The sequence below is a fragment of the Micromesistius poutassou genome (genome assembly GCF_964030765.1).
Source record: "Micromesistius poutassou genome assembly, chromosome: 24".
NCBI classification, from domain to species: domain Eukaryota; kingdom Metazoa; phylum Chordata; class Actinopteri; order Gadiformes; family Gadidae; genus Micromesistius; species Micromesistius poutassou.
In genome coordinates this window covers 4,590,840-4,605,839 of record NC_140294.1, presented here as the reverse complement: position 1 = coordinate 4,605,839, position 15,000 = coordinate 4,590,840, and the positions used below count along the sequence as shown (strand labels likewise).

The window sequence follows — 15,000 nt, the reverse complement described above, 5'->3', positions numbered from 1 at the left end:
CCCCTCCTACTTAGTGTATGTGGTACTTAGTTATAGTACTTAGTTGTGTCGCATCTTATCCTAGCTATCTTTGTTGTGTACGGGCAACCTAGTGATTGTTAGTGCTTGGCACTTGGTTCCATGAACATCCTTTCTGTACTGACAGCGATATATTATTGTTTCTCTTTCTTCTGACAAATGGACTTATTGTAAGTCGCTTTGGATAAAAATATGGAAGTTAATCTGTCTCGGATGTCATCGGATTTTGAAAATAAAAAGCCATTGAATTTTAAGCACTGAATATTTATGCATTGAAATAACGTATGTTTTTTTTCTTCTGAATTTAACTAAATATTCAAAGTAAAAAAATGCAATAGTCTAAATTCAGATTCATAATGCTATGTATTAATTTCAACTTACCGGTAAATATTTTCAACGTCCCCAAATTCAACATGCCAAATTCAGCTGCAAAATTCAAGGTACGAAATTCAGCGTTAATGTCGGGGGACCCAAGAAAGAGCAATCGATCCCAGATGCTAGATCGCGGTCAAGCAAGGAGAACGAGCAGGAATAATAAGAGCGTCACTTGTTGGATACCCATACGCGGGAAGGCATGTGCAGAGCAGGTTTTAGCCATGTCAACGAAAACGGCTGTGATGATGGGTCTCTCTTTCTTGATACAAACGTTAATTCTAAACAGCATTTTATACAGTAGCCTATAGTAGGAAATGCTCAAAGGTAAATCAACCTGACTGTAGCTTTTTATGGGGAAAGAAGCAACGATGGTGGACTGTGTCGTCCTATCCATTGAATGAGATTGTAAAATGCTAATCAAATCAAAGCAAATGTATTTATTAAGCACGATTAGGTGGGGGTGGGGGGGGGTGGGAGTATTTATGTTTTTGTTATAATGCACACCGTTTTTTTTAACCCTTTTACTGCAGTTTGTGAAATAAACGATGAACTAATGCATATGTGAAGTGTGCGTGTGATTGCAGTGACTTGGATGGATTTGCATGCAGCGTAAGGGTAATTGTAGTGGGTTAAGAGCCCAATTTATTAGGGCACCAATTTGGGGGGCTCTGAGGTCCCTTTGCCTACGTTTGGTGTGAGTCTGGGGCGATCTGACGTCCGTTGCCCACAGCAGCAGCCTGTAGTCCCAGTGGAAGCACGGCGCGCCTCGGCAAGAAGCGGCCGACAGCAACCTGATTTTAATTCTCATACCTCATATCATCCTCTTATCTGTATCATGCCACTCAGTGCACAATACTGTCGGCTCGTTATGCCACCACAGAGGCATATCAATATCATATTGTTTTGTTTCAGCCAACGTGCTATTGCCCGGTGTCCATAACGAATGCACCCATTCCGAGTGATCGATGACGATACAAACGTTACACTTTCAGCTTGTGCGTGTTTCCGCACGTGAACCACTTCATGCCTGATGCCTGTCTACGCTTCAAACTCGTGCACGTTGTAGAAAATGTGCAACAGCGCCCCCTGGGGTCACACTTTTCGGTGGGTCGCAGAATACGGTGTAACACCCGCTCGCTCTCCTTGCTTGACCGCGATCTAGCATCTGGGATCGATTGCTCTTCCTTGGGGTTCCCCGATGTTAACGCTGAATTTCGTACATTGAATTTTGCAGCTGAATTTGGCATGTTGAATTTGGGGACGTTGAAAATATTTAAGTTGAAATGAATACATAGCATTTTGAATCTGAATTAAGACTATTGCATTTTTTTACTTTTTAGTTTAGAATATTTAGTTAAATTCATAAGAAAAAAAATCAGATACGTTATTTCAATGCATAAATATTCAGTGCTTAAAATTCAATGGCTTTTTATTTTCTAAATCCGATGTGACAGATTTACTTCCATATGAAAGCGTCTGCTGTGTTTGAATCTGGTAACCAACCCGGCAGGCTCCTTGCTCGATTGGCCAGAGGCCAGGCAGGGTCTTACGCAATACGCATGTTTCCCATTTTAATTAGATCAGATCAGACAGGATTTATAAAAAACAGATATTCATACTCCAATGTTCGACGGCACCTTAATGTAATACAATTCTCACAAAGCACAAACAATAGGGTCCTTGCTGTCTCATTGGATGCTGAAAAAGCATTTGATTGGGTGGAGTGGGAGTATCTTTTTGATGTCCTCGATAGGTTTGGGTTGGGCTCTGGTTTCACAGAGTGGGTTAAACTTCTATACAGCTCTCCAGCTGCGAGGGTCCTGGTAAATGGATCAATGTCTGACATCTTCCCCGTGGGTAGAGGTACACGTCAAGGATGATATATTGCTGTTTATTACCAATCCAGAAAGATATATACCTGTTTTATTATCTATTATCAGTCAATTTAGAATGATTTCAGGGTACAAACCGGGCAGCTCTTGTCAATTTCCCCTTCAGATGGTCAACTTCAGGCTTTACTTACCTGGGAATCAGAGTATCCGCAAATATTGAAGAGCTGTATAAACTAAACTATAACACCAATTCTGACAGCAGTTAAAAATGACCTCAACAGGTGGTTTGATCTCCCTCTATCATGGATGGGTAGAATAAGCTTGATTAAGATGAATGTACTTCCCAGACTTTATACAGAATGCAAATGCTTCCACTTAAGATCAATAGAACAACCATTTTAGATATTGAAATATTTCTCTCAAAGTTTATATGGCATGGAAAGAAATCTAGATTAAAGATGAAAACTCTACAATTACCAATAGATAAGGGGGGTCAAGCCTTTCCCAATTTTCTGTATTACAACTGGGCCTGTCATGCTCGGATAATCTCAGGCTGGCTCAAGCAATTTCTACATCAAACAAAGCCCCTCGTGGATGCATGGTGTTGTGCCCCCTTCTCCCTTTTCAGCCTTACTCAAATTGAAAGCTTCCTTCTCAATTTTAATTCAGCTGCCTTAAACAATAAAAAATTAATCTCCCTTTTTTATGAAAAACTTTTCTCTGTTAACTGTGTAAATGCCAACAGAAGTAGGGAATTATGGGAAAAGCATTTAAGGTTTTTCCTATGGAACGCCTCAGTGCCACATTAAAGGGTAACGACAACTCCTTTTATAATATTTGGCAACCCTTCATTGATTATCTTCCTGGTGATATTGTGGACCTACTGCAGAACGGGCGCCCATGCTTTGTTTTCACAAATAGATCATAGACACCTTTTTCTATTTTTTTCTTTTTTAATGTATTATCTTACTCTCTCCTTTGACAACTTGTGTGTATATGAATGCAACCCATGTATGTTAACGCATTGATTTAATCTTGTATTATAGTCTGAGGCAATGTCTGTGCTGTCTGTCCTCTGTTTGTTGTGAAAAAAATCAATAAAATAAAAAAATAATAATAAAAAAAAGCGTCTGCTAAATTCCCTAAATGTAAATGTAGACACTTAGGCCCAGTCCACACGGGAGAAAACGATCCGGTTTCCTTTGATGCGTTTCAGGAATATCTATGTAAAGACGGACTCGTGCGAAAACGCATCGAGCTGTAGAAACGTTCTAGTACATATTCAAGGCGACTGTGTGGCGCTGGTTCTCCACAAAAAAAAGTGGAGCGCATCAAACCTGCGCGCAAGCCCAATGCACGCTGTATATAAACGTACAGTCGAGGAGGAGAAAGCAGTTGTTAAACCTTTTAGATTGAACAGAAATACTTTTTAATGTACAGTTAGTAATTAAAAGTATTATTTAAAAAAATAAAAGTAAATTTACCAAGGGGCTTTATTTAAAGCTACAAAAATAATACAAATCAAATAAATAAATAAAAAAATCAACGCAACTCTAACGTCCCCAGCTGGTCGGGGGGCGATGACGTCATCGTTTGCGTTTCAGGCGTCACACGAATCCTAACACGAAACCGCATAGGTCAGTTTTTTTACGTTTTTTTAAGACTTAAGCGGTTTCACCAAAAAATCGTCTCTGTGTGGACGGGGCCTAAATAAAAGAATAAAAAATATATATATCTACATATTTACGCTCTCCACATTTCCTGACAGTTTCCCACCCCAGTGAAAGGTCTAAACCTCCCAGACTTCTCCATGTTACCAAACTCCCATTCCCCTTCCTGCGTCCGCAGACATCCCTAGAAAACCAAAACCCAACCGACGGGCAGAACCCCGTGTCTCTGGGCTCTGATCGAAGCCCCCCTCCCCGGGGACCAGCCCGGGGACGGTCGGCCCTCCATACACCACCACAACCACACCACCACCCCCCTGCGTTTCACAAGCAGGGGGGGCCCTGGGTTTCACAAGCAGGGGGGGCCCTGGGTTTCACAAGCAGGGGGGGCCCTGGGCGCGTTGATGCCGACCCTAATTGCCGGTGACAGCATGCTGGCAGAACATTTCGTCACCGTGCACCGTGTAGCCCCCCCCCCCACCCCCCCGACCCCAGACCGGGCCAAGAAGACCACGGACAGAACGTCCGAGTCTGCTTCTCTTGTTCCCGTCCCCAGGAGCCGCTCTCTGGCGGACCGCAGACCAGTTAGTAACACAACGTACAGCTGGCTCTTGGCTGGAGCACACCGAACCCAAACGTCCTCCTGAGGGGTGGGGGGGCAATGGAGACGATGTCCAGACTGAGGACGCACGCCATCACAAAGCAGGGCTTGTTGGGGACGGCCGAGACACGCACGTGAAGTCTGTAGCGTCAGCAAGGGATGGAGAGAGAGAGAGAGAGAGAGACACAGAGAGAGAGAGAGAGAGAGAGAGAGAGAGAGAGAGAGAGAGAGAGAGAGAGAGATTGGGAGAACGTGGGAATGGGGGGTGCAGGGCTTCCGACGGAGCACGGCGAGTGGCGAGCGGCGAGGGGGACGCGACACGAGGAATAATGACTCAGTGTCGGATACGTGCACTCTGCGGACACAACGTGCGCCAGACCTTTTGTGTGCACACATGTGCACACATGTGCACACACACGTGCGTCTATAAATAGACGCGGGATCAGTCGGGCGTTGCTTTATTGCACCCAAGCAAGACTTTAACCCTTTCTTCGCCGCTCTGCTAACCGTGCAATATGTCGCTTACAACGGGATTAAGGGACTAATACATATAAATAAAGAATTAAAACAGACCTTGATTGTGGCTTTGAAGGGAGGAAGGGGGAGACAAGGGGAAGAGGAGGGGTGGGGGTGTGGGAAAGAGGATCAGAGCCCAACCGAAGCACGATGGAGTGGCGCCACGGCTACCATATTGGTTTGATCTGCTCAGCAAACCCCCAGGAACACTGCAGATTGTAGTTTGATGGCTTGTCGTCTGTTATGGCCTTACCATCTCAGACATATAACCTCCTCTTCCCCCACCACCTCCACCCTTTACAGCTACCTCCTACACCACCTCTCATCTCCACCTCCTCCTCCACCACCTCCTCCCTCAGCCCTCACCTCCTACACCACCTCTCATCTCCACCTCCTCCTCCACCACCTCCTCCCTCAGCCCTCACCTCCTACACCACCTCTCATCTCCACCTCCTCCTCCACCACCTCCTCCCTCAGCCCTCACCTCCTACACCACCTCTCATCTCCACCTCCTCCTCCACCACCTCCTCCCTCAGCCCTCACCTCCTACACCACCTCTCATCTCCACCTCCTCCTCCACCACCTCCTCCCTCAGCCCTCACCTCCTACACCACCTCTCATCTCCACCTCCTCCTCCACCACCTCCTCCCTCAGCCCTCACCTCCTACACCATGCCCTCCACCACCTCCTTCCTCCCTTACATCCACCTCCTCTACCTCTTCACCTCCTCCACCACAGCTCCACCAGCGCTCTCCACCACGGCCACCGCCCTTCATCTCCTCCTCCACCACCCCTCCACCTCCACCCATCGCTGCATGAGTTAGTCATCTCTCCCATTCACAGCAAGAAATGCATCCAGTTTACGATCGCCACCTTCTGCCGTGCAATGTCCAAGTGAACAAGGGCCCCCCACACACACAAACACACATGCACACACATACAAATACACTCATACACATGCACACACACACACACACACACACCACACACACACACGCACAAGCACACACACTTACACACGCACATGTGCACACACACACACACATGCACACACACACAGACGCGCACACACACGCACACGCACACACACACACACACACACACACACACACACACACACACACAAATATCTTCTCACACGCGTACATGATGTATGTATGATGGGTTTGTCAGGGATTGTGTCTGGATGTCTGTAAGGAAAGGGTTTCCATTCCTTCGACACATCGTCGGAGCATCTCTATGTAGAAACGTCAACAGAAAATACGGGAACCAGAAAACAAAAAACAAATAATGTATCCAGGAAACGCAATGGATGGACTACTAAAGAAGGGTTGGAGGTTACTAACAATAAAAAACGAATAACAAATAATAATGTAGGTTAAAATGAAACACATCAGAACCGACTGCTAAACAATGATTTGCCTCTGGTCACCAGAACACCAGAACTGTTTGAAAATGAAAGTGGTCTGAGCGCAAGGGGGACTGTTGCGGACCGTATTCTCTATGAACACTGTTTCAAGAGGTTTTCTTTCGGATAACGGCTGGGAAACTGTGTCTGGGGAGATTTGCCGCTGTGATGTTGGAACCACACAGAGCAGAATGACAACATCAAGCTGACGAAACCACCCGGACGGCCAGTCATAGGGAGGTCCAAGTCTGTGTGTGTGTGTGTGTGTGTGTATGTGTGTGTGTGTCCGTGTGTCTGTGTGTCAGTGGCGGCTGGTGGTTTTTAAAGTGAGGGAGGAAGGACTGCGTGCTTCGTTGCCATTGGCCTGCTTGCACTGTTAGTGGCGTATGGTGGCATAAGTCTGTGAGAATCAAGTTGTTTCAGGGTGTTTTGGTGAACTACAAAATAGCAGGGAGGGATAATTACGTGAATAAAATTGATACAAATCCACCAGTGGCAGCATTGTACTTTGAAAGCTGGTGGGCAGCATGTCTTGGACTACAAGGGCAGAAGGCAAGGCTCCAAAGCCAATTAGTCAAATCAGGCCTACTCTTGAATTGTAAAACTAAATAAAAAAATCTGCTACAATTGTTTTAAGAAAAATGAAGACACAAGACCAAAAGTGATGCCATTTAAAATGCATCATGCTCTGAATCATTCATTCGGTGGAAACGCCAATATAAGCGAACCGAACCGCACCGCTCGGTGGAAACGCCAATATAAGTGAACAGAGCCGCACTGTACCGCAACGAACAGTAGTGCACCGCTCGGTGGAAACGAGGCATACGAGCGGGTTTGTTGGTTCTCGTAGCCTAGAGACTTAAGGGGATAAACCCTCCCTCCGGGCTGCTCCACAGCCAGGGCTCCTGCTTATTGGTTCATAGCGCAGCCAGGGCTCCAGCCTATTCGTGAATAGACGTTGACGCGATTCAGATCCCTTAGCTAGTCCCACCCACTCAGAGGAGGACTTTCCTCCTCTCTCCCATTGACCCCCATGTTATCCACCGGCCGCCAGTAGTTCCCAAGAAAGAAATGGGAGTCAATGGAGGCTGAGGGAGGAACGTCCTCCCTGAAGTAATATCCAATAGGCGATAGGGGGTGCTAATATCCCTTTACCCAGGGAAACAAACATTACACATACAAAGGCATTAAAGTAGTCATATTTAAGGGCATTAATTCATTACAGTAGTCTGGGCAATCTACACTTTTTATTCTCAACAATGTTAAGCAGGATCTTCCTTCCTCTCCTCACTGGAGAAGCCTCCACTGGTGTGTGTGTGTGTAAGTTAGTGAGTAAATGTCTGTCTGTCTGTTTGTCTGCATGACTGTCTGTCTGTCTGTCTGTCCGTCTGTTAGTGTGTGTGTTTGTGTGTGTTAGTGTGTGTGTGTGTGTGTGTGTGTGTGTGTGTGTGTGTGTGTGTGTGTGTGTGTGTGTGTGTGTGTGTGTGTGTGTGTGTGAGAGCAGCAGTGTCTGTGTGTGCCCGCCAGGCAGTGTGTATACTATGCGTGTGTCCAGTGTATTGATCCTCTTTCAGGGCGGCTAGTGTTTCACGGCTGTGTGTGCAGTAACACAGTTATTCTACAGTCGGAGGCATGCACCTATGTGGTTTCTAAACACATTACAAACATCCAGGTGTAGCGACACCACGTTCAGAAACCCAACCCACGGCGACGCTAACACAAAGACACAAAGACACAAAGACAGCCGTGCTGACGCCAGCAGATCAACCGCTCTGCTGACTCAGCATGCAGAATAATTAATAAAAGGAATTATATTTAGTTTGCACGTGGGCAGGAGTTTCCCAGAGTCGATTGAATATATTGTGTGTTTGTTTGTTTTGTTTGTTCTTGCACAAATACTTTTTTAGAGTAGGTCTATGGGGAATTATCAGTTATTTATTATTATTATTATTATTTTTATAAATGTTTTCATTATTTTTGCTCATTTGTGTCTCGCATGAGAAATGCTGTGGCAGTTGCAAACACAACAATGTCTCCCAATAATCACAAATCATTTCATGATTACTTATGAAACAATGACAACGATAAAAAACCCTCACTGACAACATGACAACCAACATACGACTGTGGCTCTGCTCCCAAAATGGCGCCCTTCATCTCGCTGTGGCAGGCCGTTATACTGGTGTAAGTGTGGGGTGGGGATAGGGTGGTGGGGTCGAAATCCTGCACTTCTGCATCCCATGAGTCCTTGAGCAAGATGCCGTATACACCCCCCCACACACACAGACACACACACACAGACACACACACACACGCACACGCTCCAGTCACTCAAATTCCATTGGAAATATAGAAAATAGTGAACAGAAAGTATGATGTTATCATGTCAATAAGTCACATAAAGGCATACGATACAGGTTCAAACGACTATGTGTACACTACACACGACCGTGTGAAAATAAAATATAAAGTGTGTGCATCGTATACAAAATGAATACACACAAGAAAAGCCAACAGCAAAAGAGGAAGATTAAAAGAGAAATCAAGGATATAACAAAGGTAAACACTGCTAATGAATACACACACAGTGAATCCCCTGCTGACTAGTGAAGTCTACACAGATGCTGTTGTAATCCAACAGATGGTTAATACACTTAGCTTCGGCCTGCATTGTTAAGGACGGTGAACAATTGTCGCAATTCAGAATGGTACACATCGATCGGTTCAGGAGCAGTGATCACTTCCTGTCCTCTGTTGCCTCTGGTGACGACCCTTTAAAACGGATGCATAGATTCCCCTATTTACTCGCGACATCTTTTATTCATCTGCAGCTGAAGGGGAACCTCATTGTCGTGGTGTGGATTTACTACACGGTGCCATGGTTTAGCTTTAACGTACGAGCGGAACTCTGGACGGCCTTATCGTCGTGGATACAGGCTCACCTGTATCCATTTACATTGAGGAGATTTTGCTGACGCTTTTATCCAAAGCGAATTACAACCACTCATTCACACACTGACGACGGACAGTCAACCACGCAGGGCGACAGCCAGCTGGTCAGGAGCATTCAGGGTGAGGTATTTTGCTCAGGAGGAGCAATCCCCGGCTAGGAGGAGCCGGGGATCGAACAAGCAACCTTCCGGTTACTAGCCAATCCGCTCTACCTCCTGAGCTACCGCCTCCCTGTTTCTTTTCATTTCAAACTGTGGCAATATATCTTCTTCTCCCGACCGTATTGTTATCTCGTCGGGCGGCGTAACGCCAGAACATATTTCCACAGATAACTGAGGACCCCTGCAGCGTTAGAGGAAACCAGGAGGCAGTGCCTCCGGTCCCCCCAAACACTCAACACCCCGCACCTCAACTCACACGGGCCCAGCTAAATAATGCACTAAGGCAATAAATTCATAAAATGTAAGCTATTAAATGTGTTATTATCAGTTCTGGAAGGCACTGACTTACTTATTGACTTTTGTTGTGTAATAAAACATGGGGAAGTTTCAAACTTCAAATATGTGTGTGTGGTGTGTGTGTGTGTGTGTGTGTGTGTGTGTGTGTGTGTGTGTGTGTGTGTGTGTGTGTGTCATACATGTGTGTGTTCTTATGCATGTGCATGCGTGTGTGTGTCTGGTGTGTGTGTGTGTGTGTGTGTGTGTGTGTGTGTGTGTGTGTGTGTATGTGTGTGTGTGTGTGTGTGTGTCTGGTGTGTGTGTGTGTGTGTGTGTGTGTGTGTGTGTCTGGTGTGTGTGTGTGTGTGTGTGTGTGTGTGTGTGTGTCTGGTGTGTGTGTGTGCGTGTGTGTGTGTGTGTGTGTGTGTGTGTGTGTTTTTACTAGAAAAGTCAAAAGTCAACTAGCGATCCCTCCTAAGATGGGCCAGATCTAACTATGTAGCGCTCTGACAGGACGCGGCCGTGGGGTCCACTGCCCTCTCCCTGTGGCCCTGGAGGGCCTCAGCCTCGGGCTGAGGGCGGGACCCAAAAGGGCCGGTCCACCAGGGGCCGTCCTCTAGAGTCCTCATGACGTCAGGCCTTAAAGGGGTGATATTGTGCTTTTCGACTTTTCCATTTGCTTTAGACGGTTATATGACATATGTAGAAATGTTTTATGTCTGCTAAGCTAGAAAAAGTTAAGTCAGAGCCAGGGGGAGTATTTGCGCCCACCGAGAACGCCCCTCAATAAGTGCGTGAAACAGCTCGTTAGTGCTCAAACTTTCCCTCCGTAACTGTCAGTACGTTTACATGCACGTCTTAATCCGATTAAAGCCATAGTTTGACTATGCTCCACAATTGGACAACTGCAATTGTCCGGTTATACATGGCTGTGAGTAAAACGATTCATTGGCCGAAGCATGTCATGCCCCGGTACGATAGGTGGCGCTGTACCCATTTCAACTAGTGGTGATAGAGCCACCAGCTGGGCGGTCGTCACGTTGCTGGCATAGCCTGCCGTATTTAAAATAGCATGCATATGCTTTAGTTATGTTCTTAATTTAATTTACAAAGCAATCCCTGCAAAGTAACTATAGAAGAGACTATCACGATGGACTATCACGATAACATCGTCCATCGGCACAACCCTACCACCGGCTGATCTCGGAGTCGAAGTCGGCCAACGCAGACACATTTTGCAGAATGTAAATTGACATGAGACATTGTAAACGTTCACAATCCTGCTCTATGCTCTGTGATATTTTGTTTATCATCATTTCTATTAACTTCTGCGAGGTGCATAAAGTGGTCATGTAGATCAGTCGTCTGCCCGTCTATTGCGCGGATCACACATGAGCAGATCTTGCACACAACGTCAGTCGTGTCCCTTAGCTGTCCACTCTCAGGTCTAGATCCAAAAAATTGCCATAAAAGCAAAGTAGCAGGCCTACCCTTTTTAGCAACCAACGCCATTGTCTCAACTCTTCTTAAGTGGAAGCTACTTTTTTTTTTTTTTTACGCCCCCCTCGCCCAGCCTCTTGATCAAATCCATTTAAACAATCATGTCAATATTGTAACCAGTAAGCAAACTGTATACTATGTCGCTAAAGTTATGTTATTGATGCAGAACACAATAAAGTCTGTAGAAACACTGTGATTAAGCATGTTTTAGGTTATATCTTGGTTAGTTTGCTTAGGTTTTGATTATGAATTGAGTGTTCTTAGAAAAAAGGTACAATTCACCGACATTGATTTGTGAATCATTTGTTAAATCAGTAGTTATATTTTTCTTCACAAGCGGTTTCACCGGTGGAACAGTGTGTTGACGGGTTGAACTATTATTCCCAGATTATCTCAAACCAGCAGGTACAGAACTAAAGCTTCTGAATACTTTTTGCGTTTAATTAAGATTGAATTAGAATTGACATGATCCAATAAAATTGTAATCCAAACATTTTGTCCATCATCCATCTCTCAGGACGGGTAGAGACAGTACGTCAAGCAGACACTGGTTGCCATGCCATCTCCCCCGTGGGCCTCTCGGCCGTTACCACGGCGATGGTATTTATAATGCACACACTCGGAGGTGTGCAGAGCAAACATGGCCGACGGCGGGCCCGCTCGCCGCACAGACCGGAGAGGAGGAAGTGGACCTCGTCGGTCGTGGGGGGAGCCCTTAACCAATCAGGCTGTGGCCGGTCAGAACCAGACGGTCCAGCTAGCGGACGCAGCAGAGCCAGATAGCACTTTATTAGCTGTAGTTTAAGGGTTTTTCGCGAGCTCACCTTGAGTTGTTTACCTTTGTCTCCTTCCGTCTTTCTAAAATTAAGCACTACCGTTCAAATTTTGGGGTCACCCAGAGAGTTTCATGTCTTCCTTTAAAACGCACACAAGGGGTTTTCTAATCATCAATCAGCCTTTTAACACATGACCTAAACAATGTAGCGTTAGAGGAGTGATGATTGGTGGAAATGGCCCTCTGTACACTTATGATATTACATTAAAAATATGTCGTTTCCAGCTAGAATAGTCATTTACCACATTAACAATGTCTAGACTGTATTTCTGATTAATCGAATGTTATCTTCATTGAAAAAAACTTATTTATATAAAAAATAAGGACATTTCTAAGTGACCCCAAAGTGACTCCAAACTTTTGAACGGTAGTGTAGTTAACGGTGACGCAGAGCTTTGTTAATGGTTGACCGAACTATAAAAGACACGACAGGAAGTATATGATAGCTATATAAACACGCCCGCCCCGGTCAGAATCACAGTATGACAAAAAACGATTACAAACACAAAACAACTGACCACACAAACTGTGGTCTACATCAGAGTTAACTTTTCAAAGGGACTCTGGCAAGAAAACTATTAAGGACATTAAGTACATTTGTCAGAAGAAGGAGAAACAACAATATACCACTGTCGGTAAGGATGTTCATAGAACCAAGTGCCAAGCACTAACAATCCATTAACCCATTCCCCGTATACAACAGAGATAGCTAGGATAAGATGCTACACAACTAAGTACTATAACTAAGTACGACATACAATAAGTGTGTACATTAAGTGCCAGGATGTACAAAATACAATAAGTAGGAGGGGTTGGAGGGGGGGGGGGCTATTCAGAGTCTAGGTGAACTCTGAACAAGTGAGTCTTGAGTCTTTTGCAGGAGCTGGTGTACGTATCAGACCAAACCACGACGCATCGCTCTGAACTGTGAGGAGAAGTAGCCAGAGCTAATTGCGCTAGTCCAAATCAAAGCAGCCAACCTTCTAATCTTCTCATGCCCATACTGTTGACGTAACTGTGCATGTGTGCATTGGTTTGTGGAGGATTTTAACTCCTTGCGCAGGATGCCAATGGATCGCAGTCCCCCGCAGGTAGGTTCTGGCATTCTGGTAAGCGCGACAGTAGCTCAGGAGGTAGAGCGGGTTGACTGGTAACCGGAAGGTTGCTAGTTCGATCCCCAGCTCCTCCTAGCTGAGTGTCGGGGTGTCCCTGAGCAAGACACCTCACCCTGACTGCTCCTGACGCCCTGCGTGGTTGACTCCGCTGTCGGTGTGTGAATGTGTGGATGAATGGTTGTACTTCGCTATGGATAAAAGGGTCAGCAAACCCCCCAAAATGTAAATGTTCTGGGTTTGAACCCCTGAATGTCCACATTCTAGTTACAGGCATCCTGGGGCAAGGTGCCCTCTAACCCCTACCTGCTAAAATGCAACAGCTTCATGCATCTGCTGGTGACAGAGCAGTAAAGCGTTATTCAAAGATTGAATAAAGAGACTTGGGCAGTGATATGAGGTACACGAGGTGAAGGAGCAGGGAGTGGTGTGAGGGCACTGGAGCTGAAGGCTGCTAGTTTCTGCTTCGGAAAAGAAACAGAATAATAGGAAAATGCACGGAGGAGAGCTTTATGGGGGCTTACCTGAATGATGTGCGTGAGAAGTCATGGCTGACACCCAGGGGTCCACCGTCGAGATGAGGGGCGTGAGGGGACGGGGCCTACCTAGGGTTGTTCAGCTGTACAGTGTTGTGTGTGTGAGGGATAGGAATTATTGTGTGAATTCTTGTGTTGCACTGATGATTGGAAGTGGACTTGGTGCCTGCTTCTGTGTGTGTGTGTGTGTGTGTGTGTGTGTGTGTGTGTGTGTGTGTGGATAAACGTGTGTGCTTGCCAAGTGTTTGTTAAGTGTAGTGTAGTTGTTCCTGCTGGACACACACCACACACACAGGTCCTCAGCTGTGCGGAACAGGCCCTCAATGATGAAGAATCCCTCCCGGTGGTTTATAACAGGATGCAGATGTCCAGCGGCCAGCCAATGCCGTTCAGCGGTTCATTGAGGTAATCCAATGGGTGGGCTGCGTCGCTGTCTTGCCTCGCCGGGTCCTGCCTGATGGCAGAGATAGCATCACAGAGTTTAACCACTTTATTAGAGATGGCAGCCACGCTCGCTTCTTAGCGATAAGCAGGAATATGATTGATTTGTCAAAGAAAATTACACTTAAAGAAGACATCGGTCGAACCATGGAGTTCGATCATAGTTCAATCATCATCATCATTTTCCCAAAATAGCCTGTAATTAGTTGGCTGCTATTTAAGCTAAAAAGCATATTCCATTTGAACAATAAATAACAAATAATATACGCCGTCTTCACATCACAAACAACGAGCACAGCAGGGAATGCACTTTACATCACTGAAGTCCTGTCACATGAACCACTTGATATAACTGAAGACAGACAGCAGGACTAAAGTCTTCTAAACGCTCCGCCACCAAACCCAACCCCTGATGCATTATTTAGTCGCGCTACGCCGGAAGGCCTTTGATGACTGCTGTGAAGAAAGGTTTACTTTAATCGTTTATGTGTGTGTGTGTGTGTGTGTGTTTGTGTCTGTCTGTCTGTCTGTGTGAGTGTGTGTGTTTGTGAGTGACATCTGTGTATGTGTGTGTAACCTCTGTATGAGTGTGTGTGTGTCTGACGTGTGTGTGTGTGTGTGTGTGTGTGTGTGACCTGTGTGTATGAGATTGTGTGTGACGTTTGTGTGTTTGTGAAACATGTGTGTATTTGTGTGACGTGCATGTGTGTGTGTGTGTGTGTGTGCATGTGTGTGTGCATGTGTGTGCGTGTGTGTGTGTATGTCTGTGT

The 15,000-nt window shown here is 45.7% G+C and overlaps 1 protein-coding gene across 1 annotated transcript in view; it reads right to left on the bottom strand.

The window, feature by feature from the left end:
* Positions 1-15,000, bottom strand: part of LOC311369651 (histone deacetylase 4-like) — an 80,294-nt gene that overhangs the window by 63,504 nt on the left and 1,790 nt on the right. The window contains exon 2 of the mRNA XM_084487869.1: positions 13,778-14,243. Coding sequence (XP_084343995.1) covers positions 13,778-13,802 — 25 coding nt within the window. The 5' untranslated portion in view covers positions 13,803-14,243. The remainder of the gene's footprint in view (positions 1-13,777; positions 14,244-15,000) is intronic.